This window comes from Thermothelomyces thermophilus, chromosome 6 (assembly GCF_000226095.1).
Source record: "Thermothelomyces thermophilus ATCC 42464 chromosome 6, complete sequence".
NCBI lineage: Eukaryota > Fungi > Ascomycota > Sordariomycetes > Sordariales > Chaetomiaceae > Thermothelomyces > Thermothelomyces thermophilus.
Window position 1 is genome coordinate 2254770 of NC_016477.1, and position 23671 is coordinate 2278440.

Consider the following 23671-nt stretch of genomic DNA (forward strand, 5'->3'; position numbering starts at 1 on the left):
ATCTGCCAGGGGGGAATCACTGTACCATGAAATGAAAACCTAGATCAGATCTCTTGCAGTGGGAAGTGCGGCAAGTCCGTACCGGGCAAACCCATGGCCTGCCAGGAATCGTGTTATCTAGCTGGTACCCTGCTGGAAGCAATGAACCATATGTTGGGACGAGCTCCCCATTCTCATCTGGGACGGCTAGGTTAGCCCCGGTATCTCAAAAGCACTGAAATGCCTAGTATTGCTATTACCTGGCCACATGGTATACGGCCTGCCAGGCTCTGCTTCGGCGATATTGGTCGGGACACCATTTGTCGTGATAGGTGTTGCTTCTTGAGATTCTTCGATGGCAGAGCCGATGTTGGCTTCGTCGCCAGTGTTCGTAGTGCCTTCAGTATCTAGGTCAATGTCGTCATTGCCTTCCAGCATACTCGCGTCTTGAACTCCAAGAAGCTGTTTCCCGGGTACCAGGGTTGGAAACGAGGGTTCTACCGCTGGAGCTTCGGCAGGGTCGGGAGGGCCCCGGGATATCACAACAGCCGGGAATGGAGCTGCTAGTTTACTACTCGGGCGACGTAGGCGGCCGGTTGTGCGCTCCGAGAGCGTTCCGTCTTCATTGTCATGTAACTGTGCGCCTCGATGCCCACGCTAGCCAGAACTATAAGCTTGGTAGATATGAGCGTCGGAGGCGATTCACTCACGTTGAAATGGCTGCCAAGCTCTCGAAGTTTTGCAAACACCTTACGACACGATCTCACAGGGCAGATCCATGGACGGCCTGGGGTAGTGGTGGAGAACTTGTATCCTTCCGGGATAAGGGCGCCGTACGTTGGTATCAAAGACCCTCTCTCATCTGGACCTTGTTAGAAGCAGTTTTTATTAGAGAGGCTCGGTGTAATATCAAATACCAACCTCTCCACTTCGAATAGGCACGGTCGCTTGCAGCCATCGTAATGAACGAAGCATCGTTGTTTGTCCTGCTTTTGCTTTCGTCCTCGTCACTTGGCTGCTCCACAGCCTGGTCACCATCCAAGACGCTCGAGATACTCAACCATGTACTGTTCTCACTTTGTGCGTCGAGATCTTCATGAGATGACGAGGTGGCGGATTCGGCAGTCAAGCGCCTTTTGTTCGAAGAGAACTGCTCGGAAACCACGGGCCGTTCTCGGGCCTCATGTGCTTGACGAGCATCTGAGTTTGGAACCCAAGAGAGACGGGTCAGTGATTTTGAACTCTTGGTCGCTTGCTTAAGATCGACTACAGAACTAGATGACTTGGCGATGCCTGGCGTTCCGAGGAGAGCCTCGGCCTCCTTCCTTCGTCTTATGGTTTCGAGGCGCTTCTTATGAACATTGGCCATCACACCAGAGGCCCATCGTTCTAGGCAAAACTTATTCAGCAACATATTCAGACGTTCCAGCCTCAACAATTGACGTACGTTTCAAAGCAATGCTCGTTGCCTTCCTCCGTTCCTCATCGGTCGCGTACTTGGTCTTGCGCGCACTAGAGGACGCAGATTGGGCCTTTGACGGTGTAACCGAGGTACCTGTAACTGGCGTGGTAGATATTCGACTCGGCAGATAACTGATGATTTGGACTGCCTTTGGCTCCCGCTCCGCGAGATGACCAGGTGTGGCTGGCGGATGCGCGTTGGACGAGGACAGTTCGCGCGTTGTGGTGTTCTGCGGTAGGGTAGAAAATCCGGTCCGTTTCATCTTAAATACCCGTTTTGGCAGGCCATTTTGCACCGTTTGCTGCGTCGAGTTTGTGTCGACTCTTGTTGTCGCGGCACTGTCAAACGCGGCTTCCAAAGCAGCCGGTGATTTGTGCGACGGGCCGAACGAACCAGAAGCTTCATTTGCCGGGTCTTCCATCGCGGGAGCCGGCAATGGCGCGGCATTACCGCTGGTATATTATTAGTCTCCAAAATGCATTGTTGTTGTCTCAACTGGGCATTGTTGCGTGCCTGACGGGCAAGTGCCAGAAGGTAGAATACCCACTCGAGTGAAGGCAGAAGTGGCTCGGCGTACGCGTACGCTCAGAGTGCCGAGTCTCTTAAAGTCACGAATAGGCAGCACTAATCGGGAGAATAATAGACGGTATTTTTACGTTAGGGAGCTTCTCGCGGTATTGCTTGGTGACCGATTGAAAGTGTGGCTATTATGCAAATCGGATAATTACGAGTTCGATGCGGCTGGATTGATTTGAAGAGAACGATTAACCAATCAATTTCGCGTAGGTGGAAGGCCATAGCCAATGAGGTCCGTGCGTTTAGCTCCTGAAAAGGAAGTATGTGAAGGAGCATGAACACTGGAACAACCGTAGAAAAACGATGTAAGGGATGAAATCATGATTTATTTGCATGAAATATGGTGTTTTATTTGAAAATGTTTTTCAAAGGGTTTGCTACATATTAGCATGGCACAATCTCAGATTCTTACATTTGGACCGTGCGTGGTTAAGTGCTGACAAAGAAGGGGGTGAACTCGTGAATGACAGACCACCCTATTTAGCAGCCCCTGTGATGGAAAAGCAATATCAGATTGCCGAAGCCCGTACATACCTTTTGAAAACAATTTGAATCTGCCTTCAAAGACATGAACCTCGAATAAGTTCTATAACTTTCCAAAACATATTCACACACTACAATACATTAACCCTTGGCTTTGGTTGAACCACGAGCTAAGTCGAACTATTATATTAGAGATTAGCTGATTCGATGGTCATGGGTCTATGGAGATGTCTGCACCGTCCTACAACGTACGCACAGCAAACATCTCTCTAACCTTCGTTAAGCTTGATTCCTGACTGCCCTAAAGTGCAACAAATAAGAGTCCTGATTTTCCAAACGCTTACTGGAGAGGAATGTCGCACGAAGTACACTAAACTCATTCTAATAGCTTTCTATCCGAATAAGTTCCTGTCTTCGACAGAGGCTCAGAATTAAGTGATCACCACGACAAGATATGTTTCAAGCTATTCAACTCTATATTGTCTCGCTCGATCCATCCAATGCCACCCTAATTATCGGCAGGTTGCTCATATACAACATTGAACCGCCACAACAAGTTCACCAAAGCCTTCCCCGTCACCGGCCACACGAAATACTTGTCAGCAAGCCACGGACACCAGCCGTGTGTTTCGACCGCGCGCTCATTCGCGCCAGTTCTTCCTTGTCTTCCACGGCTTGTCCCTGTGCTTGCTTGTGCCCTGTCGCCGCCAGGGTACGGCTAGGGCTGACGCTGACGTTGGCGCCAGCGCGGCACCGGAACCGCGGAGAGTGGCCGCGAAGGATCGTATGCGGGGGCCAGGGGTGGAGGTAGCCAGCGGGGGGTCAGGGCGGCGGGCGGCGGGGACGGTTGCTGCGGGCTCTCCCTCCTCATCCGAGGTTGACGGGGAGGAGGGGTTGGCGGCGGCGGCGGCGGGAACGGGGACGGTGTAGGCGGCCAGAGGGGCCGGGAGAGATAACCTTGCCGCTTCAGCAGCAAGCAGCCGTTCCTGGCACTCGGCCCAGGCTTTGCATTTGGCTGCCATGTGGCAGCGCAGATCCTCCAGGCTCTCCGGGAGCATGGTGAGCATCATCCCCCTTGGCATCGGGGGCCTGAAGAACCTCCCCAGAACGCAGACGGGCACGACGAATGCGCTCTGGATGTACACCCAGCTGGCACTGGGCTTGGGGAATTGCTTCCCGGGATGGAGACGGAGCGGCTGGTACGTGTTGCTGACCCGCTCGCTACCCAAGAAGGAGCGAAAGTCCTCGGGGCACTTTGACCTGTGCCGTGGCTGCTTCCAGGGTGGGGAGCCGTTGTTCTCCTCGGCGCAATATGAGGAGACGGTAGTGATCAACACGTGGGTTGATTGCATGGAGGGGCGTTGGAGGATAATGACAGGATCTACAAAAGACCAGTCAGCTGAATTGTGACGACGTCTGGAGGAAAGGAGGAAAGTTAAGCCACTCACGTCCTAAGGCCCCATGCGGCAAATGTCCCGTGCTGATCAGGTCCTCGATAGCTTCGGGGTAGCACTCCTTTTTCTTGTCTGACCAAAGATTTCAGCTTCATTCTTCGACATAGAACAACAGGAGAGATTACATACGTAAGAAGGCGATCATCCCAGGTCTCCAAACAGGGGCTCCAGCAGCGGCATCTCTCCGCCATCGTGGTTGAGTACTCGAGCTCATGATGTCGAGTTGCCCCAGCCACATAATAAACAATAAGAATAATAACGATCCAATGGGGGTAATATAAAGCTGGGATTGACTTGTGAGGATCACTTGGAGTTCTGATTTTCCATCGAATCGTTCTGCACCCAAGTTGGGGGAGGACTCAGGAATATATACATGGTCAACCTGGGCGGCTTACACGTCCACGCCAACAGAGATGCAGAACTTCAGGGAGAGTTTGAAGTATGCAGACGCATACTGCATAACATGCGTTGCCCTGCTGTTGGCGTGAAGCTTTTGGCTGGAGTATTGACCCACGCCCCTGAGATGGCCGAGGTTACACAACGGTGCCCGTTGATATCGTGTTGTCTGGGGATGAGTCTGTTCTTAACAGAACTGTGACTTCCTTGATGTAATCTCATGCTCGTCCTTGAGCTTCGAGTTGAGTAATTACTCACTATGGAGCTTCATATATCTCAAAACACGCGCTCAAACCACCTTCTGTCCGCTCTAGTAGACAGATCGAAACTTACAGAAGATAGCGGAAAAGGGGGGGAGCCCCGTACGAGGCGCGTTCGATCGCTTCGCCACGTAACTTCTCTACACACGTAATGTCCTGCATGCGTCTCTCGAACGCGGGTCACCAGACAGCCGAGCAATGCATGCCTACATCGGCGCACACATAAGCTCCCGAGCCCTGATGGGTGATGAAGGAATTGAATTCATACTCGTCCAAAAGTGTATCATGTTGCTCTCTAGTCCAAAAATCGACACATTCTCCATGCCGGATGACGAGCTGCTGCCTGGATTTCAAAATGGCGACACTCAGAGCTTCCCAGCCGCCCGCAGACCACGTTCGCCGTCGACAAGCACACACCAACCCTCCGACCCGGCGCCTCCCTTTCCTGCAAGGACGGTGGCAAAGTTCTCGCGTGCGTTAGCCAAGACGTCATCGTCGAAGGTCCCCGGCTGCAGGAAAACGGCCTGGATTCCCAGGTCCTTTGCCTCTTCAAGCGTCTTTTTCGTCACAGGCGGAGCCGTAATGATTGATACCGCGGTCCCCTCGGCTTCCTGCAGCGCCGAGAGAGACGCTGCGGTCGGGTAATCTTTGCCGTCCACATTGATGGCCGGAGCCGAAGGGTTGATGGGCGTCGCCGGCAGGCCATGGTTGACGTACCACTTGAAGACTGCAGGGTCCGTTGTTAACAGCTGTGCCCAGAGAGGGAAAGACGCGTAAAGCAGGTGAGTAGGGTTCGGAGGCAATGCATGCGGTGACGACACCAGTAAGCAGCTCGTAGACTGACTGACCTTTGTAGCCAAACTTCTCTGTGTTCGTGCTCGCGCCGACGACTGCATACTTGGATGCTTGGAAAAAGGACCGGAGGGTAGCCTCAGTCGAAGCCATATTTGCTGTGTCGTGCGGATAACAGTGTCGTTGTTGTGTAGGCTAGAGCACTCTCTGTTCGAAATGTAGCTTCTTGCAGGAGGTTCTGACGAAGGCGAGTGCGGGGATCGCGGCTTCCAATGTACGGACGTATTCGAGTAGGCTTCTAATACTAGCCAGAGAGTCGGAGAAGGTGCGATTCCTGCAATGCGGATGGACACAGTTTAATGCTCAAAACGAAACGCCGATGACCGATAACACCATCAATTCCCCAGAGACTCACTCAATGGAGGCCATCCAATCTGAGCCGGGACCAGAGCCGATGTCGACATCGCTATCCCCACCCCACCTTTTTTTCAATCCCTAGCGTGTTTGTAATACATGCAAGAAGTAACTACCTGACCGAAGGTATTTGTATTTGGCTCGACTCCTGCCTTCGTGATTTGTCATGAAGGGTGACAATGCATCTTCGTGCTAGGCACGACTTCCTGGCGTTGGACGCCTCTGACTTCTTATCGTAGGAATAGCTCATACTCTTGTTCTTCGCGTCCTGTTCAATCCGAGGATGGGGTACTACGCCGTAGTATTGCATGTAACGCACAGTGAACAGTGCAGAGTGTTCCTTGCGTCCGTTCCTGTGCCCAAGAGATCATCAGCCTCTCTCCGGAGCTACCGAGCTTACACTCGGGGTCCCTGAAGGTGCCAATCGTAGCCTTTCCAGCTTTGCCTGTCAGGTATGCAGGGAATGCGTACGCACGTACAGTACAGTACAGGTTGGGTATGGAAGATGCTGTGTGCAACCCCAACCCTCAGAATCCCCGTTTAGTTCGGCCGGGGGTGTCGCGGGGCATTGGTTGCCCCGAGAGACGGCGACAACAACTGGGGTCTGGGTGGGGCACCACTCAGCGAACCGCTTGGGTTGTTCAAGTTTCCCAGGGCACCGCCCAAGTGCATTTCGCCATTTCGACCATCATCACCACCGACGACACCGCGTCTCTCCTCACTACCAAATATTTGGCGTATTTTGGTCCAAACAGTGTTCTGTCACCTATTCGGACGCAATGGTAAGTAGTTCCGCTGAACCCTTTCGATTCTTCCCGACTCGAGGCGATGCGGGCGGTTTCCTTGGTCGGTTGCATTTTCAACAACGTAATACTCTTCGGGGGTGATTTCGGTCTTCACGGAGACAAACAGGGCTACAATCAGCAAGGAAACCCTGACACCCGACCCTCACTGCCGGCTCCAGGGCGATACCTATGTTGTCTGCAGTAACCCACGATGTCGCTGCAGGCCGAACCCCTCTCTTGAACACCAGAACGGTTGGAATAATATCTAATAAATACGACGCGCAGGCTTCGACCAACTATAAAGAGGCGTTCTCGCTATTTGACACCCGTGGCGTCGGCCGCGTTTCCCTTGACAAACTGGGCGACCTCCTCCGCGCCTGTGGGCAGAACCCGACTCTCGCCGAGATCCACGAGCTGGAAAAGAGCGTTGGTGGTGAATGTAATGGATCTCCGGACCCGCTCTTTTCAATCTCTACTTCCTTGAAGCCCTCGCTGACTTCTACGGGTTGCAGTTGATTTCGAGACCTTCCAGCGCGTTCTCAACCGACCGGGTGGCTTTCGCGACCCTGGCGAGCCCGAGGAATACTGCCGCGGCTTCCAAGTGTTCGACAAAGACATGACTGGGTTTATCGGCGTCGGTCAACTCAAATACATTCTTACAAATCTGGGCGAGAAGATGACGGAAGAGGAGGTTGACGAGCTGCTCAAGGCCGTCGATACCAGCTCCGGGCAGGTCAACTACACGGGTACGATGCATTCTTTGTGCCGTGGGTGCTCTACCTCACTAACCTGCGAAACAGAACTCGTCCGGACCATCCTTTCCAACTAGAAGTAGCGGGGCTGTGAAGGAGCGGGCGGCACTAGCCACGCTTTGCTGATGAACGGGAACGGGTCTACGAAGCGACTCTCATGGAGGGCATTGCATTGATTGCGTGACGGGCGACTTGGCGTTGGAGTTGTGTTGTTTTACATTTGGGCGCCTGGGTTGGTACTCGATGATAGCCATTCAGGACTTGGGTAGGATAAGGATTGAAACCTAGATAGCAACATGGAAGCAGTCACTGAATGCTGGTTGGGCGCGTTGACCCGAGTGAAATATCCGAGCCCAGAGGAGAAACTCCAGTCCCTGAGCGACGCGAAGGGTGAAGGGTGCCGACCACCGCGATGGAGACTTGGCAGTAGTTGTGGGGCACTTGTTTGACGAGCACGTTCGTCTCATTCAATCGACACCAGTTTCGAATGCCCACATCAACCCCAGCTTGAGTATTGCCCATGAAAGCAGCTAACAACACTGATACTTGCCTGTCCCGACCCTCAATTTACCTGCCTACATCTTTCTAGATACCTAGTAGGTGCCCCTTTGCCCAGGTTAGTTATTTGGTGGCTCAGGCGCACTTGCCGAGGCTGGACTGACAAACAGTTGCTTTGCCTACAGCAGTCTGACCAACCCAGGCTCCCACTTGACCCGCCTCAGCTTCCCCGCAATTGGGCCTGCTCCTTGTCTCGCACTTGGAACCCGCGGTCTTCAAGGTTGACTTTGACCCAACAAGCGCGCCTTCCTCTCTTCCACCCTGGCGCCTCCTGCACCCCCGATTCGGCAGGTTGTCTTCCTGCTGCTGCTCTCTGTCATCCTGTTCTCCACCACCACCGTCATCCTGGCTGCCCCACGCATCGTACCCCGCCTCTCTTCCCTCTTCAGCCAGCTCAGGTACAGCAGAGCACACCAAGCACCGCTCGGGGGAGGCTTCACTGCTGTCACGACTGGTCGCCCGGCTCTGGGCACCCTGACGTACTCATCTCAGTCTTCCTTCTTGACCCACGCGCCAACCGTCGACATGGCCAAGTACGCAAACCCCCCGCAGCCGCCGCCGCTCTTTACCGGCACCAAGGACAGCATCGTGGCCGACTCCAAGAGTTTGTGCGACCGGACTCGCTCGCTGTTAGACTCGCTTGTGGCCAATATTAAGCCCGCCGAGAACCCGGCCGCGGCCACCTTCGACTCCGTCATCCGTCCGCAAGTCGAAGACGAGAACGAGAGCTCCCTTAGCGCCCGGATCCTCGGTTTCTACCAATATGTCTCGGCAGACAGTGCTCTCCGTGACGCCAGTACCGAGGCTGACAAGATCCTGGACGAGTTCGCCATTGAGTGCAGCATGCGTGAGGACGTTTTCCGCCTCGTGGATGCCGTCTACCGGAACTCCGGCCTCGCCGAGAGCCTTGAGAAGGACAAAAATCGTCTGATCGACGAGGCCTTGGCCAAGTCTGCTGGCTTGGATGACGTTGAAAGTGCGCGGCTGCTGGAGAAGGAGAGGAAGAGCTACATCAGGAATGGCCTGGGTCTGCCGGAGGGCCCCAAGCGGGACCGGTTCAAGGAGATCAAGAAGAGACTCAGCCAGATTCAGATTGAGTTTCAAAAGAACCTGAACGAGGAGAATGGTGGCATCTGGTTCACCAAGGAAGAACTCGACGGTGTCCCCCAAGATGTCCTGGACACTCTGGAGAAGGGCACCGGTGAGAACGAGGGCAAACTCAGGCTCACGTTCAAGTACCCCGATCTCTTCCCTACCCTCAAATTCGCAAAGAATCCCGAGACACGTCGCAGGGTGTTCATCGCAAACGAGAACAAGGTATGTTCGCAACCTTTACGCTAACACCGCTGACGGCTGTGCCGAACTGACACCGCATGCAGTGCAACCAGAACGTCCCGCTGTTCAAAGAGGCCATCCTGCTCCGGGACGAGGCCGCCCGTCTCCTTGGCTATCCGGACCACGCCTCGTTCCGGATTGAGGACAAGATGGCCAAGACACCGAAAACCGTGCTTGACTTCCTCGGGGATCTCAAGAGCCGCCTGGCTGCTGGAGGTGTTAAAGAAATCGAGCACCTTCTTGAACTCAAGAAGAAGGACCACGAAGCGCGTAACCTTCCCTTCGATGGCAACTACTACCTCTGGGACCACCGATTCTATGACCGCATGATGGTTGAGCAAGAGTACAGCATCGATGAGAATGCGATTGCCGAATACTTCCCGCTGAAGTCAACAGTTGCCGGCATGCTCCGCATCTTCGAGGAACTGTTTGGTTTGGTCTTTGTCGAACTCACACCCGAAGACCGCAAGCGCATCTCCCCCACTGGCAAGGGTGAGGATATTGCATGGCACGAGGATGTCATCATCTTCAGTGTCTGGAACGATGAGAGCGAAGGCGATGGCTTCGTGGGTTATCTGTACCTTGATCTTCATCCTCGCCCTGGCAAGTACGGCCACGCGGCCAACTTTAGCCTTCAGCCGGGTTTCCTCAAGCCGGACGGCACCAGGCGCTACCCCGCCACTGCTCTGGTCTGCAACTTCAGCAAGCCCACGGACAAGAAGCCCTCCCTCCTCAAGCACGACGAGGTCGTCACTCTCTTCCATGAGCTTGGTCACGGTATCCATGACTTGGCCGGCCGGACCCGGTATGCTCGATACCACGGCACTTCGACGGTCCGCGATTTCGTCGAGGCGCCCAGTCAGATGCTCGAGAACTGGTGCTGGACCCCGAGCCAGCTCAAGAGTTTGAGTAGCCACTACGAGACGGGCCAGCCAATTCCGGATGATCTCATCGAGAAGCTGATTGCCACCAAACATGTCAATGACGCTCTGTTCAATCTGAGGCAGCTGCACTTTGGCTTGTTCGACATGACGGTCCACACCCCCGAAACACATGAAAAGCTGGAGAAGCTGGATGTGAGCAAGCTGTACAACGAGCTGCGTGTGGAAATCTCCCAGATTAAGGGCCCTGAGGCGCAGGGCGAGCCAAGGTTGGTTTGCTCCAAAGATGTTGCGTTCATATTTGCCCTATTCTTCATTGTTTCCTTCTAGTCTGCCTGTCCCCTTCCTGCTTCCCCTTCTTCCTCTTTTCCAGCCATCTTTTTTTTCCGGCGCCTTTCACCGATCACCTAGGATGTGAATGACTTGAGAATGCTGACGCATCACCTGCACACAGCACATGGGGCAACGGTCAGGCGACGTTTGGGCACCTGATTGGAGGCTACGACGCCGGTTACTACGGTTACCTCTCCTCGCAGGTGTACTCAACTGATATGTTCTACTCTGTTTTCAAGAGCAACCCGATGGACCCTGTGCAGGGCCGCCGCTATAGGCACACAGTGCTGGAGAAGGGCGGGTCGCAGGACGAGATGCTCACTCTCGAGCAATTCCTGGGAAGGAAGCCGAGCACCGAAGCATTCTACAAGGAGCTTGGACTGGAAAACTGAGATATCCCGTTGAAGGAATTCGTCCAGCTTAGTTAGCATCCGAGTGGTAACGTACATGTCCATGAAGCCCTGCATGATGCAGCACGGCACGCACATAGGACTATGGAAGGGAGAACTCGAAACTTGCAGAACCTATAATCAGACGCCAAACTAATAGGTGGCGTCGCGCTCCGTTTCAATGGAGGAAAAAATCATGGTCTGAAGCTATACGTACACCACCAGATAACACACGCATCCCTCCATCCCTGTGGCGGAAGTCCCTGAAAGCATCCTTAGATCTCGAGGCAACCCTTCATCAGGCCCGGATGTACCACCCTCAGGTTTCGGAGGGGCACACCTATGGTGCTTGAGCATATTTTGCATCTTCCAAACATCATCATCCTCCGTGATGCCATTTGGTAACTGTAGCCGTCTCCAGGAATAGAAGTCAACGATGTGTGTGATAAACTCAAGCCAAGCCCGGTTAGCTCAGCTGGTTAGAGCGTCGTACTAATATTGTGGGCTTCCACGGTCCACTATATCATGTCATGCGAAGGTCAACAGTTCAATCCTGTTACTGGGCATTGAAAGTGATTAATTTCGTACATTTTTTACCATTTCTTTTGCTGCTTGGTGGAGCAGCACAGGGAAAATGGATGGGCGGAGAACCTGACTCGTCATATTCTCTTCTGTGCGAATCTGCGTGAAGTACTTCCGAAAGCGCCCGGATTCGACCGAGTGAGTGATGGTTCACGTACTAGAGAAACGCAGCGAAGAGAAAGCCGAACATGGCGTTTTTCAGAAATTCGCTGTCTAATAGCTAAAACAACTCCTCCCGACGCGAGCTCGCTATGATGCTGAGAATCCAAAACACCAGACACCGTTGACCATCTACTCCTAGCAATGCTCCGAATGCATGCCTCATCAAAGTCTGTCAATCATGAGTCCATGAAAGGGTCGAGTTGCCATTGCCTGAATGGACCTCTGGCGCGATGCGTATCTGCTGCAGTGCTCTTCCAAACCCCCCCCAAAACCTCCCCGAAATGTAGAGAAACGAGCTGGAGACGCCTCACGCAAGGGGCGCACAACTGAAGGGGTCCGAAACCATCCCGGTCTTGTACCGATGGTTCTGGGATACGGTCAGTTCTGGTGCTGCTATCCAAGGCAGAGGGGGAAGAAAGAATGATTACTCACGATGTCCCAGATGGCAGAATATGTCCCGACACCGAGCACGGCAATGCCCACGATAAAGGTGATAGCATTGGCAGCTGTTAAAGCCCAGTTTTTCCGCTCGTACCACTTGCCCTCTTTAATGAACATGAACCACATTATGGCGGGGAAGTAGAAGCTGAAGCCCGACACGAAGAGCGAGGAGCAGATTGCCAGCAGGTCCGAGAAGAAGGGGACGGCGCCGGCAATGACCCACGCGAGCACGGTGAGGGCGGCAACCAGGCCGATCCACGTGGCCCAGCCCATGGGCGTGTTGACGTAGCGAATAATGGAGTTCCTGAACACGCGCCCGTGGATGTAGCGAGCCACCACCGTCGTGTTGATGCTGCCCGAGATGAAGATGACGGGAATCGCGATGCCGAACGCCACCTTAGACACCAAGGGTCCCGCCGAGAGCAGGGCGGGCGACTGGACGTCGGGACCGACGAACGCGTACACGAGCGCGCCCGTGAGGGTGTAGAGGAAGATCTCAAAGACGCCGAGCGTCACGACCGCCTTGTCGTAGTCCTTGGGGGTGTGCATCTCGTCCATGAAGCTGAACTGGCACAGCGCGAAGCTGTAGGCAAAGACGATGTTGCTGATGGCGATGAAGGCTTCCGCCAGCGACAGGTCCTCCTTTGGCCACGCGGACCAGGCAACGGACCCGACGCCGCCGGGCAAGTCGCCGGCGCGGACGCCGGTCGCGATGATGGTGATGAAGATGGCGGCGATGATGGACGCGAAGTCGATGTACCCGAGGATGGCCATCTCGGCAAAGCTGGGCGGGATGGCGACGAGGAACAGAATGATGCCCGAGACGACGGTAAAGACGACGGTGCAGGCGCCGTTTTCCGACAGGTTGCCGAACATGATGGCGCCCGTCAGGACGTGGGAGCCGGTCGTGAAGACGAGCTGCAGGACGAACATGACGCTGATGAACTCGTAGCCGAACCGGCCACACATCATGCGGCCCACGTCGGTGTAGTGCGAAATGTCCGGGTACTTGAGCTTCATCTGGCCGATCACGTAGCTGGCGTACAGGGCGACGAGGCCGATCCCTACCGTGATGATGACTCCGGCCACCATCCCCAGGGTCGCGAAGGCGCCGGGGAGACTGAGGCTGCCCAGGGCGACCGCCGTCACGATCAGCACGATGGTGAGGCGCTTCCAGCCGAGGCGGTGGAAATGGGCCTCGCCCTCGGCCGCCTTTTGTTTCTCGTAGTCGCCCAGGGCCGCATGTCGCACTTCGCCCACTTCATCGTCAGACTGGGATTGCGACACTGGGTCCGGGCTGTCGAACATGTCGGCCTTCTTTTCCGGGGTCTTGGTGTCCGAGACGGGGGTTATAGACGCCATGCTGAAGGATGTTTTTTTTTTTGCCTTTTGCAGCGTCCGAGGCCGTCTTTATCTGTCACCTCCCGTCACAGTCCGTAAACTGGCGTGTTGAACGCAGGTCAGGCAAGGCGCGGTGGCTGTCGGGAAGGGAAGGGAAGGGAAGGGAAGGGAAGGGAAGGGGAGAGGCCGGATGAACCAAGACCAGAGTTCCTTCCGGGCCTGGCCTTATGAAGGGGGGGAAAGGGGAGGGGGAGGGGTAGAAGGTGGAAGGGGAGCGAAAAGGATATTTCTCGCGTCCTCAAAAGGCCAGCTACCCAAGCCCTGGGGCAAGAAGGAAACAGGGAGGGGGGTCGAAATCGAAGAAAGGGAAGACAGGTAGAAGGAAGGCGACTTTCAGCACGTCTTTAAAAAAAAAAAGGCCCAGATCTGCAAACCACCATCCGGGCCAAGAGTCCGACTATCAATTGCCCGCGAATCCCTGCTTTGGCCGCCGCCGCCGCCGCCTTGTTTTGGTTGAGGTCCTATCCGGAACCCTCGGCACGGCGTGTTTGCCATTGCCTTGCCCCCTTCGTCCGATGGACTGCCTTGATGTGGCCGTCATGACCAAGATCCTCGACTGGTATTGCGCGGCACATCTCCCCATGCGAAGTCATGTGGCAGCACTGCTCTCTCTCCAGACCCCAGATTCCTGGCCCTCGGACGAGTTGCTCGCAGGCGAGGCACGATAGGTGGTTGGTCCCTGTACCTGGCACGGTTTTCCCACGCCGTCATCCTATCCTCCGCTCGCTTCTAGAAGCTTGTTCATTCTTGATCGCTTCCATTTGCGGACTTGTGGGGGCGTGGCAAGGATGGCCAAGGTTGGGGCGATATTATGTGAAAGTGACTGTCATCAGTCGCCGCAAAGCCTCGGTCCTATCGCTGGGCTTCGTTTGATATTCGCTGGCTGCGATTCATGCCCCCGCGGGCGTGTGGAGTCGAGCGGTTGGTGGACACACTCGTACATTGTAATTTACATACGCGTTATCCGAATTTGCAGATTCCTCGACTGCGTCGTGTTGTACACTAGTGTCTCTGCAAGTACGCGTGCAATGCGGGAGAAAAGGAACGACAACCTGCCCACCTCGGCACATTCCGCCCGCCACCTTGCGGCGCTCAGGGACGCTTACTCAAATTGGCGAACGACCCAACGCTAAAAAGCTTAATGCCCGGTAGTTGACGCCCAGATCGAAAGCCGCAATGACGTGCACTGGCGCTCTGCATAACATCGTTAGAACACGCGCCGCTTCAGCGGATGAAGCCCTCTAGGGATAGTTTCGATAAACATAACGGACGATTGCGGGATTTGATGCTTGAACCTGGGAACTCCACGGCTCCATCCATTCGGTGAACGCCGGGCTACCTCCGAGCATTCGAGTGCATCTACTCCACATCTCAACCAAGGTGGATAATCGCCAGCGCATTGGTTGGCCAACTTGGACGAAGACAGGTTTCATCATCTCCAGCAGAGCGGAGAACGTGAACAGGTCTCGCGCAGGGAACGCCGCAGGGAAAAGGTACACCGCCAGGAAGGCGACCATGGAAAGAAACACAAAAGGAAAAAAGACTCTGAAACACAGGAGCGGCTTTGACTCAGGCATACTGTACAATGCAAGAGACTGATCTGCTTGCGAGGTCGCCATGTCGCCAGTTCTGATTAGGCAATGTCGTTCATACAACTGGCACTAACGGTGTAGATCGGCAACTGGGAAACTCGGCCGTTGTCGTCCTTTGCACAACGCCGCAAATTGCCGAGTGAGTCGGTTCCGCAGTGCGCACTATTGGCCCGGGATGGGAGCCAACTGAGAACACTCGGTGACGAATCTGGCCAAGCCAGCATTTCCCGGGTTGAAGTCGAACTGCGCAGGACTTGGTGCGGAGCACGGAGTATTTGGGTGTTGCGATTTGTGTGGGTGGTTGGGGGGCCACCCCCGGCGCTTGAAAATTGGAATTTTGTAACCCTAACCCAGCCACCAGTACCCGATGCACCAGCAATAGAGCAAATTCTGGCTGTGCTTGGACATTGAAGCTGTGGCGCACAACATCAGCCCCACTTGAGCCCCGAACGGCAAGTAAACAAACGCGATGCAGCTGTCCAATCACCATCGTTCCTCAGTAATCGGTCCTTGAGATCTCCTTTCCAACATCGTCTCGAGTCCAGCAGGCGCAAAGCTTCAATCGCCTAGTCACCAATTGAGGAGAGCTTCCTTGATCATTAGCTAGCTCTGCCACGTCTCTTCCAACACGCGCTGTCACCGCAGCGGAAAAAGGGCCTCTGGCGACACCTTTCGACCGACCAGGAACGCGCCCGCATCATACACCCGACTGCTCCCCATCGCGACCGGAGACGTACCCCCCGAGGGAGCGACGCGCTTCCGACAACTGCGTTGGCATGGAACCCACCGACAGATACTTCATTTTTGAAAATCGCCTCGACTCGTTTCGAGTCCCCCAAGTTGTTTCATCCAAGGGCAAGGCTGCAAAGACGCTTGCCTGGCCACACAAGACTCTCTCACCAGTCGCTGTAGGTTCCCCCCTAGCGAAACATGGCACAGGACTTGACTCACGCGTCGAGGCAGCTTGCGAAAGCCGGTTTCTTTTACGAGCCGCACCTCAAGAGTCCCGACAATGTGGTGTGCTTTTTGTGCGAGAAGTCGCTCGATGGGTGGGAAGAGAATGACAACCCGGTGGGGGAGCACCTGAAGCATTCGCCAACTTGCGGCTGGGCGATTATGGCGGCAATCGAGGCCGGATATGGGAATTATGGGAAATTACACCCCCTCGACCCTGCCATGGTGGAAGCGCGGAAGGCGACATTCGCCGGCAGGTGGCCGTACGAGTCGAAGAAGGGTTTCAAATGCAAGACGAAGAAGGTAGGCAGGCACTCTCGGATCCAGGACTGGAAAGCATGGCTAAACCAAAGCTACAGCTGGTCGAGGGTGGTTGGAAGTACACCCCGTCGCTCGAGGCTGATGACATGACGACCTGTGCTTACTGCGATCTCGCGCTCGAGGGTTGGGAATCCGACGACAATCCATTGTAGGTGGCGCATCTGTGTCGGCGATGGTAGCATACTAAATCCCAATACAGTGACGAGCACTACAAACGCAAACCGGACTGTCTCTTCTTTGCACTCATCAATCAGTATCCCGCCCCAAAGAAAGGAAGGGGGAGGGCAGCTAGAAGCTCCAAACCCTCTCGACTCTCAGTACAGTCTGTTGCCACCGTTGCAACAACAGTGTCGGATCTCACCTCTACGGCCGACATCTCTGCCGACCACGACGACAGTGTTATGACCACTGCATCTACAATGACACAAGGAGGGAGAAAAACAGCGAAGGGGCGCAAACCTGTTACTGGCAAGGGACGAAAGACCAAGGCAAAGAAAGAAGAGGCCGTCGATATCTTGGAGGATGGAGGACAGGAGCTCCAACAACAAAGTGGTGCAAGAGGCCACAAGCGTGCCAGCGACGCTATGGAGGACCCGTCCGTTGTCAATGCGGAGGCGCCAGCTTCCAAGAAGCGAGCCACGAAGGCAAGGGCAAGCATGGCTGTCAATACCTCGTCGATTATTGACGCCGATATGGGCGATGCCCTTCCTGCTAAGCAACCGGCTTCGAGGAAGAGAGCCTCGGCTTCAACAGCGAAAACTAAGCGGATGACTTCGCGGGCATCCATTACGTCCCAAGCATCAACCGCATCCCTACGCGCTCAGATGCCCGATGACGACGAGCTCGAGCGCCAACTTGAAGCCGACTTGGAACGCTACAACAGCGATGCCGATGGGATCTCCGTGGAACAAATCCCTCCGCCGGCTAGGGGACGGCCCAAGAAGGCCACCACCGCACGCAAAGTCAGTGTTCAGAAGAAGAAGAAAGCCGAACATGATTCTCGCGCCATGCTTGACCCAACGCCAATGGTACCAAATGACGCCGAGATTGAGGCCGACTTTGAGGCGATACAGGCTGGGATGGAAGTGGAGCAAATCGCAGCTGCAGGGACTCTCGCGGTACCAAAGAAGGGCCGCAAAGCCGGGACCCGAAAGGTCTCGAGACAGATTAGCAAGGTGAAGGAGCCCGTACCTCCCTCCGAACCAGCTGAGGCGGAAGAAGTACGAGCTCTTGAACAAGCTCAGGCTAGGGATATTGACGCCCCACAACCGCAACCGGACGTGGAGATGGTGCCGGCAGAGGATCCCGATGTCAGTACAGAGACCGTGCTGACGAAGCCTGTCGCTCCCCCCAGCAACGAGAAGCGAAGGCGAGGGCGGCCATCCAAGAAGTCAACAGCCTCACAGGCCTCCGTTGAAGATCTAGCGCCGCGCCCGTCCATGGAGGCGTCCGGGAAGGTCGCAGCCACACAGCCTCGAGAGTCTATACCCGCGCCAACGGACCCGCCAGATGCCATCTTCAGGAAGCTAGCTCCTGACTCTTCCCTGAACTCGGCTCGGAGCCAACTTCCCGCCTCAGTCCCGGCAACAACAACGACGCCGCAGAAATCTTCCAAGACTCTTCCAGCACCGCCTTCATCTTCTAGCCGCCTTCCGCAACCCCCCTCGACTCCCCGAACCCGCCCCAGCCTCTCGGCGCGCTCCAACAACCAAACTACCGGCACAACCCGCACCCGGTCCTCCCCCCAATCCTCCGACGCCGAGAATCAACCCCCGACCTCCCTCCAGCCAGCAGCGAGCGTGCTCCCAAAGCGCGTCGTCCTCGCCCCGCTCGACACCGCCGTCGCCCAGACCCCCAACCGCAACTCCCCATCCAGGCGCAACATCATATCTGGCCTGCAAAGCAGCCACCCCTGGGAGCCGGCCGATTTGGACTTGCTCTTCTCGTCCTCGCCCGTCAGGAGCCCCCACGATGGCGAGGATGACAAGGAAAACGGCCATAGCGGCCAACGGGGCGTCGCGAAGCTGCTGCGGAAGGGTGCCGAGCTGACTAGTCCTGAGAAGCGCATGACGGTGGAGGAGTGGATCTATCATAATGCCGGGCTGGCGGAGCAGAAGCTGAAGCGGGAATGCGAAGCGATGGTGGCGGCATTCGAGGCCGAGGGCATGAGGGCGTTGAAGGTTCTGGAGGGGCTTGTTGTTGAAGCATAGAGTTGGCTCGACTGTCAGACATGGAGGGCGGCATAAGTCGAGGTGTGGGGAGATGGAGGTCATTGTCAAAGGGTGCCTTGTCGAGTGTGTTATTACCAAATCTGCCATAGGGTTTTGTTGTGCTACTGTGATAGGGTTGCTGGGTACTCGGTTTGTTGGTGTTGGATTTGCTGCTCTTGGTCTAATCGAGCTTCGTTCTTGAGCCGCTCTCTTTCCCACGTTATCCCCGATTCTTGCTTCCTCTACTGAGTGATCCCTTTATCGCAGGTCCGCTGTGATTTTGATTCTTTTTAGAAGCTGAGACTCTTTGAGCAACAGTTGGGTTAGGAACATTAACACGGCGGATGGTCTCACGGATGAACGGAATCCCACTCTTCTACCCAATGCAACTGACGTATATTTGTTTAGGGCGCTTAGGTATAGTCGGACGAGTAGAAGAGCGTGCATCTAGGGTTGTGATAATTAAACCGCGACCGTCGAGCACCCGAAGCGGCCAGTATCATCATCAGAAGCCGTCTTCGTCGACACATCAACACCACATCCGGATCCCTGACCATTGAGCCGCTACGGACACCTTGCGTATCCTTCAAGCAGGGGGCGAAAGTCCAGGTCGACATCAATCCCCCTCCTTCTCCTAACGCCAACTCCGATCCTTCCATCTACCCGTCGTACCTTCTTCTACTTTGAGACGAGATACATGGCGTGGAGTACACCTGGGATCCTGGTAGGTGATTCAACAGCGTCAGCAAAGCGGATTTCCGCCTATTCTTCACCCTCGAAGACCCACTTGGTCAAGGCGTTTGCATATTAAATATTAGGGAGCAAACAGCTGTACAAGCAGGCCGGGGAAGGGTTCACGTACCAGCCCAGAAGGGTCAACAGAACGTTCAGCCCAAAATCCGCGTTGGTTCCGCGTCTCAGATACACCGCCAGCGGAGGAACGAAGAAGGAGGTCACGTAGAGGACGCCCTTGCGCGTCTTGTGTCCCATCTTGGCAGATGCCGAAGCCGTAATAGGGTCGGATACCGTCTTGAGGAAGAGGCGCGCCGTCACTTCTTGGCTCGGGGTAGGCGGTGTCTCTGTGATGGGCGGGGCGGTCGTGACAGTGGCGTTCTTGTTGGGAGTGTCAGACTGGGGACACACTGTGGCGTCAGGTTGCTGGCTCGAGGTGGTGTTGTCGGAGAAGGCGTCGGTTGGGGTTGTCGGGACGGAGCCCGGTGTTGCCGGCGTCAATACTTCAGTGGCTGCTCTTGGGGCTGTGGCTACAGGGTTCATGAGGAAGAAGCGTTAGTGGTGTCTTGATGGCGGGAAGTGTAATTATTATTTGTTTGGCTGCAGCAGATTTGCAAAGCCCGCCGCGACAGGATGGGGTTGTGTTCAGAGATGCTGCAATGTTTATAATAATAGTCAAAGTCGAAGCCCAAGGGAACCAGAAGCTCAAGTGAACCAATGCACGGAGTTTGAGTTTTATAATATAGGATAGAAGTTGTAAGGTGCCTTCCCAAAACATTGGAGTGTTTTGGAAAGTGAAAGGAAAGGCAGGAGCAGACAGATTCATAATCATGTGGATGAAGTGATCCGAAGCCACCACGGACAGAGTTTGTGCTAAACGCTCTTGCTTCCATATTATATCAATCCGTTCCGGTTCGCAGATGCTGTTCCACACCTTCACTAAGCAAGTCAGGGGAAGTTTCCTGACCCTTCGGTCAGTCATTGAGATGGGTGAGCAGTTTCCAACCAGCAGCAGAAGTACCTGGGTATGAAATCCTGCCCTACGAAAATTTCACCTGGCCTTGCGAGCACTCGTTACAAATTCCAGAAAGCGTAACTTGAGCGTTAGTGACACCCAGGGCAGTACTGCCTAATCCTACGGCTCTTGCATCTGTGTTAACGAAGGTGGTTGCACCTTGTTCGAGATCCAAGTAGAGTCTGGGGTGCGTCAATACCGAGGTGTGATAGGACGGAGGCGAGAGAACCTCTTTGGAGACGGGTAGTACCAGCCTCTCGGAAGGTTTTGAGGAGAATGGACATATTAGAGGCCTGAGATATGGGGTGATGATAGGTGGCCGAACCTTGAGGCAGTTACTCGCTAATTACTTTATCACCGAGTTGGACCGACGTTTTTGTTGGTGGTTTTCTAATTATACGGAGCAGACCGCCGTTGCATCCCGCAGCGTGTGACGCGAATGGTTTGGAAGGGCAGGCTAAGAAGTAGAAGAGTGCTCTCTCTACCGAAGCCAACACGTCTCTGTTTATTATTAACGTTATGCTGTTTGCCGAGCCCATATGATAACCCGAGCTAAAAAAAGAAAAAAAATAAACAACGCCACTCACCGGTCTAGTCCTGTACCCGAGTGCCATCATCATGCCACACAAATTACGTACATACATATACATATAAGAAGACATGCTCTTTTTGCTAACCAGTCATAACGCTCAAGAAAGGGTTTCTCTTCACGGCCCCTATGCGCTGCCATCGCTGCCGCTTGTGCTTTCGGGGCCATTGGCGGCATTTTCCTTTTCTGCCCGCCTGCCCTGACGGTATTTGTCTATCTTCTCCCGCAAGTACCGCCACGTACGCCGGAACCCGCTGGTCAGGGGCCCCTTGAGAGACTGTGTGGTTGCTGGCCAGCCGATGGTCTGCTTGATGACGGTCCGGATGTAGTTGCGGAGTTCGACGGGATCGTCCTGGGCGATGCGCCGTTCAAACCCGCCTCCTTCGCGTCTCTTGAACGCGACGGAGTCTTCATGCTTGCTCTCGTCCATCATTTTGCGGAACTCTTCCGACGGGATGGCCAGCTTCTTTTGGTATTGGAAATACAGACGGGACCGAAACGCTTTGGGCAAGCGCCGCACCATGTTGCCTCGCCTGACGGGGTCCATATCCTGTGCAAGCCTGAGGTTCTTGGTCTCGTCCCAGATCCAGTCCTTTGCGCTGACGCCGGGGTCGTTGAAGGCTACATTGGGCAGCGTTTCGATGAGGGGCAAGTAGAGACGCCGGAAGTTGGCCATGTTGTTGCCCACAATGTTTTTAACCTTCCGTGGGTTCTCGGTGGGTAGCGCCATGCGCGGGTCGCCGAGGTAGCTGATGCCGGCGATCGTACCGTACAGCTCCTCCTCCGTGAAATTCGGCGGGAGCAGCAACAGCGCTGTTCGTAAGGCCGAGAGAAGGTTCATCTGGTTCGCTAGTCTGATTTTCGGGTCGTCCCGGAGAATCTTGACCGGCTTATGCAGCCTCCCCGCCAGGTAGAGCGTGTCCCACTGTGTCAGGTCCTTCTCCAGGGTGTTTAGTTGCACCACGCCGTACTTGATCAGGATGCCGTTGACGACGACATACGGGTTGAAGTAGACACCCGCGCCCAGCCTATCCTGAACATACGAGACAGCACCGGAACCGAGGCTGGCGAGCGAAGAGTAGTGGTCCCGATGCTGTTTCATGTTTAGAGAGTGCCAGTGTTGTGTGTGCGAGACACCGAAAATGAAATCAATCATCTTTGGCGTGCCGTCCTGAGCTCTCTGCACGGCGAGCGGCGCCTTCGGATGTACCGAGCGAATCTCTTCCTCGGTGGCGGTCTTGCCGCTAGGCTTAGACTGAGGGAACACACCGGAGCCGTAGGCAAAAGCATAGCGGATCGGAGCGCGGAACTGCCAGGGTATTGCTTTTAAGACTTCCTTGAACTCTGCATCGAAGGGGATGTGCTGGTTGACGCCAAAGTTGGCATGAGGAAGGTCTCTGAACGATTCGACCTTCATGTTCGGGTCGTACTCCCAATCCTGAACATCGCTGACTACCGAGGAGCCGGCGATGGACGAGGTGGTAGCTTCTTTCGCCAGCCCTTGAGCCGATTTGGCGTCCGTCCTTGCCGTGGCGGCAGCCGAGTCTGCCGCCGCATCGTGCCGGGCACTTTCCTGAGCTTCATTCGCATGCACGCCGCCAGCGCCGTCGTTCCGCGTCGTACCGTAATTGCGCGCAGGAACCAGCGGGTAGCCTAACTGGACCGCCGAAGAGGCTTTGACATACGGGGTGAAGACCAGGCGCAGCGGCCTCGAGCGAGGCGCGAGGCGACTCTGTTGGAGTTTGGTGAGCTATGACGTTCCGAGAGCAATTGAACGGGGAATCAACGGGGAATTGGGGCTTACCAGCACCGCGGCGGGGATGCGGCCGCGAACCATCACAATTTCTTCGGCGATCGGCGAATCGAAGTTGGATCTCGGGGGACGGTTGGCCGGATTTTGGGGCAGCGCTGCTGCGAAACGTCACCTCCAGCCGAATGCCATGAGCAAACAGATTAGGCCCGGAGGAGCTGGGCGTTGGCTGGATGGAAGCTCTTGCTGCCGAGAAGGAAGTGATGGAGAATGCAGTGGAGATCACAGACCGCATGGCGCCCGCGTCATTGTCAGGGCTTTCGGTCTGGAACCCCACAATCTGGCTTGTCTTGGCACATCTTAACAGTGCCTGGAGGACTTGGTGCTCCACCTCTTCCTAAACCAAGCGAAGTCTCGGGGAACAACCCAGTCGTGCCATGAATACCAGCAGCAGCCCGAAGATCGATTAAATACCACCCTTGAGAAAAAAAAAACAACTCTGAACACGGCAGAATTGCGATGATTCCTCCAACCCACTGGTCCTTGGGGTGAGTTTTGCACTTCTCCTTTTCGTGCGGCCAATGGACTCACTGTGCACTTTATCGTGCGTGCCAAAGAGTATTTGTGCTTACGGTACTTAGTGTACATGCACGACTTGTGTATTACGTAGTACACACTACTCCGTACATACAGTAAAGTATGTACATACACGAAACGTACTGCGCATACGGGTTACAACGCATTTGTCGCGCATTCCATCGAGAACAAACGCAGCAAACTAACAAAGACAGAAGCCAAGTAGGGAGCTTGATTCAATTTGTAAAATGCAGCCAGAGAACCTTCTCTCCTGATCAATTCGACAACAGGGAGGGGCTTAGAACTGAGTTGCCCCGGAACGGGGTGTTTTGGGTTTAAGACGTCCACCCAATCAGAGGTCCGGACGAAACTCTTGTCCAAACAGCAGATCGCACCGCAATGCCGCGAACGCCAAGTCAATCCCAACCGCGTCCATCAGAAGGCCGCCCGCCGACCATGAGATCATTCACACCACAGGGGGACCCTCCGGGTTCTGC

At 55.0% G+C, this 23671-nt stretch overlaps 10 protein-coding genes and 1 non-coding gene across 11 annotated transcripts; 4 read left to right on the forward strand and 7 right to left on the reverse strand.

Moving 5' to 3' along the window:
• Positions 1 to 2: 2 nt before the first annotated feature.
• On the reverse strand, positions 3 to 2139 carry MYCTH_2310549 (uncharacterized protein). Its single transcript, XM_003666062.1, has 6 exons — positions 1989 to 2139; positions 1427 to 1893; positions 901 to 1368; positions 690 to 841; positions 240 to 636; positions 3 to 177 (listed from the first exon to the last, which is right to left on the reverse strand). The coding sequence occupies exons 2-6, from the start codon at positions 1860 to 1862 to the stop codon at positions 17 to 19; spliced, it is 1614 nt and encodes a 537-aa protein (XP_003666110.1). The 5' UTR covers positions 1863 to 1893; positions 1989 to 2139; the 3' UTR covers positions 3 to 16.
• A 1002-nt stretch (positions 2140 to 3141) lies between these two features.
• Positions 3142 to 4168, reverse strand: MYCTH_90096 (uncharacterized protein; the record flags this gene model as incomplete). Its single annotated transcript, XM_003666063.1, has 3 exons — positions 3142 to 3881; positions 3949 to 4026; positions 4084 to 4168. The coding sequence occupies 3 exons, from the start codon at positions 4166 to 4168 to the stop codon at positions 3142 to 3144; spliced, it is 903 nt and encodes a 300-aa protein (XP_003666111.1).
• Positions 4169 to 4915: 747 nt separating this feature from the next.
• On the reverse strand, positions 4916 to 5793 carry MYCTH_60517 (uncharacterized protein). The gene is made up of 2 exons (XM_003666064.1): positions 5459 to 5793; positions 4916 to 5337 (listed from the first exon to the last, which is right to left on the reverse strand). Exons 1-2 carry the CDS (start codon positions 5553 to 5555, stop codon positions 4976 to 4978), a joined length of 459 nt encoding a protein of 152 aa, XP_003666112.1. The 5' UTR covers positions 5556 to 5793; the 3' UTR covers positions 4916 to 4975.
• A 674-nt stretch (positions 5794 to 6467) lies between these two features.
• On the forward strand, positions 6468 to 7681 carry MYCTH_2310551 (uncharacterized protein). Its single transcript, XM_003666065.1, has 4 exons — positions 6468 to 6598; positions 6887 to 7040; positions 7114 to 7347; positions 7402 to 7681. Exons 1-4 carry the CDS (start codon positions 6596 to 6598, stop codon positions 7428 to 7430), a joined length of 420 nt encoding a protein of 139 aa, XP_003666113.1. The 5' UTR covers positions 6468 to 6595; the 3' UTR covers positions 7431 to 7681.
• A 605-nt stretch (positions 7682 to 8286) lies between these two features.
• On the forward strand, positions 8287 to 10954 carry MYCTH_2310556 (uncharacterized protein). Its single transcript, XM_003666066.1, has 3 exons — positions 8287 to 9228; positions 9291 to 10396; positions 10582 to 10954. Exons 1-3 carry the CDS (start codon positions 8437 to 8439, stop codon positions 10850 to 10852), a joined length of 2169 nt encoding a protein of 722 aa, XP_003666114.1. The 5' UTR covers positions 8287 to 8436; the 3' UTR covers positions 10853 to 10954.
• Positions 10955 to 11309: 355 nt separating this feature from the next.
• MYCTH_t170 lies at positions 11310 to 11415 on the forward strand. Its single transcript has one exon. It is a non-coding gene; the product is annotated as a tRNA-Ile (tRNA).
• Positions 11416 to 11600: 185 nt separating this feature from the next.
• Positions 11601 to 13549, reverse strand: MYCTH_60509 (amino-acid permease). The gene is made up of 2 exons (XM_003666067.1): positions 12026 to 13549; positions 11601 to 11960 (listed from the first exon to the last, which is right to left on the reverse strand). Exons 1-2 carry the CDS (start codon positions 13394 to 13396, stop codon positions 11901 to 11903), a joined length of 1431 nt encoding a protein of 476 aa, XP_003666115.1. The 5' UTR covers positions 13397 to 13549; the 3' UTR covers positions 11601 to 11900.
• Positions 13550 to 14642: 1093 nt separating this feature from the next.
• On the reverse strand, positions 14643 to 15321 carry MYCTH_2310561 (uncharacterized protein). Its single transcript, XM_003666068.1, has one exon. The coding sequence runs from the start codon at positions 15010 to 15012 to the stop codon at positions 14677 to 14679; it is 336 nt and encodes a 111-aa protein (XP_003666116.1). The 5' UTR covers positions 15013 to 15321; the 3' UTR covers positions 14643 to 14676.
• A 216-nt stretch (positions 15322 to 15537) lies between these two features.
• Positions 15538 to 18742, forward strand: MYCTH_2310562 (uncharacterized protein). The gene is made up of 4 exons (XM_003666069.1): positions 15538 to 15935; positions 15991 to 16284; positions 16341 to 16450; positions 16502 to 18742. Exons 1-4 carry the CDS (start codon positions 15804 to 15806, stop codon positions 18510 to 18512), a joined length of 2547 nt encoding a protein of 848 aa, XP_003666117.1. The 5' UTR covers positions 15538 to 15803; the 3' UTR covers positions 18513 to 18742.
• Positions 18743 to 19190: 448 nt separating this feature from the next.
• Positions 19191 to 19502, reverse strand: MYCTH_2069697 (uncharacterized protein; the record flags this gene model as incomplete). Its single annotated transcript, XM_003666070.1, has 2 exons — positions 19191 to 19233; positions 19375 to 19502. The coding sequence occupies 2 exons, from the start codon at positions 19500 to 19502 to the stop codon at positions 19191 to 19193; spliced, it is 171 nt and encodes a 56-aa protein (XP_003666118.1).
• Positions 19503 to 20594: 1092 nt separating this feature from the next.
• Positions 20595 to 22891, reverse strand: MYCTH_2310565 (uncharacterized protein). The gene is made up of 2 exons (XM_003666071.1): positions 22653 to 22891; positions 20595 to 22580 (listed from the first exon to the last, which is right to left on the reverse strand). The coding sequence occupies exons 1-2, from the start codon at positions 22683 to 22685 to the stop codon at positions 20976 to 20978; spliced, it is 1638 nt and encodes a 545-aa protein (XP_003666119.1). The 5' UTR covers positions 22686 to 22891; the 3' UTR covers positions 20595 to 20975.
• Positions 22892 to 23671: the final 780 nt, after the last annotated feature.

Coding starts and splice junctions, on each gene's coding strand:
- MYCTH_2310549 (XM_003666062.1), bottom strand. CDS start 1,862: ATGGAAGACCCGGCAAATGAAGCTTCTGGTTCGTTCGGCCCGTCGCAC. Junction 1,369..1,426: donor AACGAGCATTGCTTTGAAAC/GTACGTCAATTG, acceptor AGTTTTGCCTAG/AACGATGGGCCTCTGGTGTG. Junction 178..239: donor GCCGTATACCATGTGGCCAG/GTAATAGCAATA, acceptor TAGCCGTCCCAG/ATGAGAATGGGGAGCTCGTC.
- MYCTH_60517 (XM_003666064.1), bottom strand. CDS start 5,555: ATGGCTTCGACTGAGGCTACCCTCCGGTCCTTTTTCCAAGCATCCAAG. Junction 5,338..5,458: donor AGAGAAGTTTGGCTACAAAG/GTCAGTCAGTCT, acceptor CGGACCCTGCAG/TCTTCAAGTGGTACGTCAAC.
- MYCTH_2310551 (XM_003666065.1), top strand. Junction 7,041..7,113: donor AAAGAGCGTTGGTGGTGAAT/GTAATGGATCTC, acceptor TACGGGTTGCAG/TTGATTTCGAGACCTTCCAG. Junction 7,348..7,401: donor CGGGCAGGTCAACTACACGG/GTACGATGCATT, acceptor CCTGCGAAACAG/AACTCGTCCGGACCATCCTT.
- MYCTH_2310556 (XM_003666066.1), top strand. CDS start 8,437: ATGGCCAAGTACGCAAACCCCCCGCAGCCGCCGCCGCTCTTTACCGGC. Junction 9,229..9,290: donor TCATCGCAAACGAGAACAAG/GTATGTTCGCAA, acceptor CACCGCATGCAG/TGCAACCAGAACGTCCCGCT. Junction 10,397..10,581: donor GAGGCGCAGGGCGAGCCAAG/GTTGGTTTGCTC, acceptor ACCTGCACACAG/CACATGGGGCAACGGTCAGG.
- MYCTH_60509 (XM_003666067.1), bottom strand. CDS start 13,396: ATGGCGTCTATAACCCCCGTCTCGGACACCAAGACCCCGGAAAAGAAG. Junction 11,961..12,025: donor ATTCTGCCATCTGGGACATC/GTGAGTAATCAT, acceptor ACCGTATCCCAG/AACCATCGGTACAAGACCGG.
- MYCTH_2310561 (XM_003666068.1), bottom strand. CDS start 15,012: ATGCCTGAGTCAAAGCCGCTCCTGTGTTTCAGAGTCTTTTTTCCTTTT.
- MYCTH_2310562 (XM_003666069.1), top strand. CDS start 15,804: ATGGAACCCACCGACAGATACTTCATTTTTGAAAATCGCCTCGACTCG. Junction 15,936..15,990: donor AGACTCTCTCACCAGTCGCT/GTAGGTTCCCCC, acceptor GCGTCGAGGCAG/CTTGCGAAAGCCGGTTTCTT. Junction 16,451..16,501: donor GAATCCGACGACAATCCATT/GTAGGTGGCGCA, acceptor ATCCCAATACAG/TGACGAGCACTACAAACGCA.
- MYCTH_2310565 (XM_003666071.1), bottom strand. CDS start 22,685: ATGGTTCGCGGCCGCATCCCCGCCGCGGTGCTG. Junction 22,581..22,652: donor GCATCCCCGCCGCGGTGCTG/GTAAGCCCCAAT, acceptor AAACTCCAACAG/AGTCGCCTCGCGCCTCGCTC.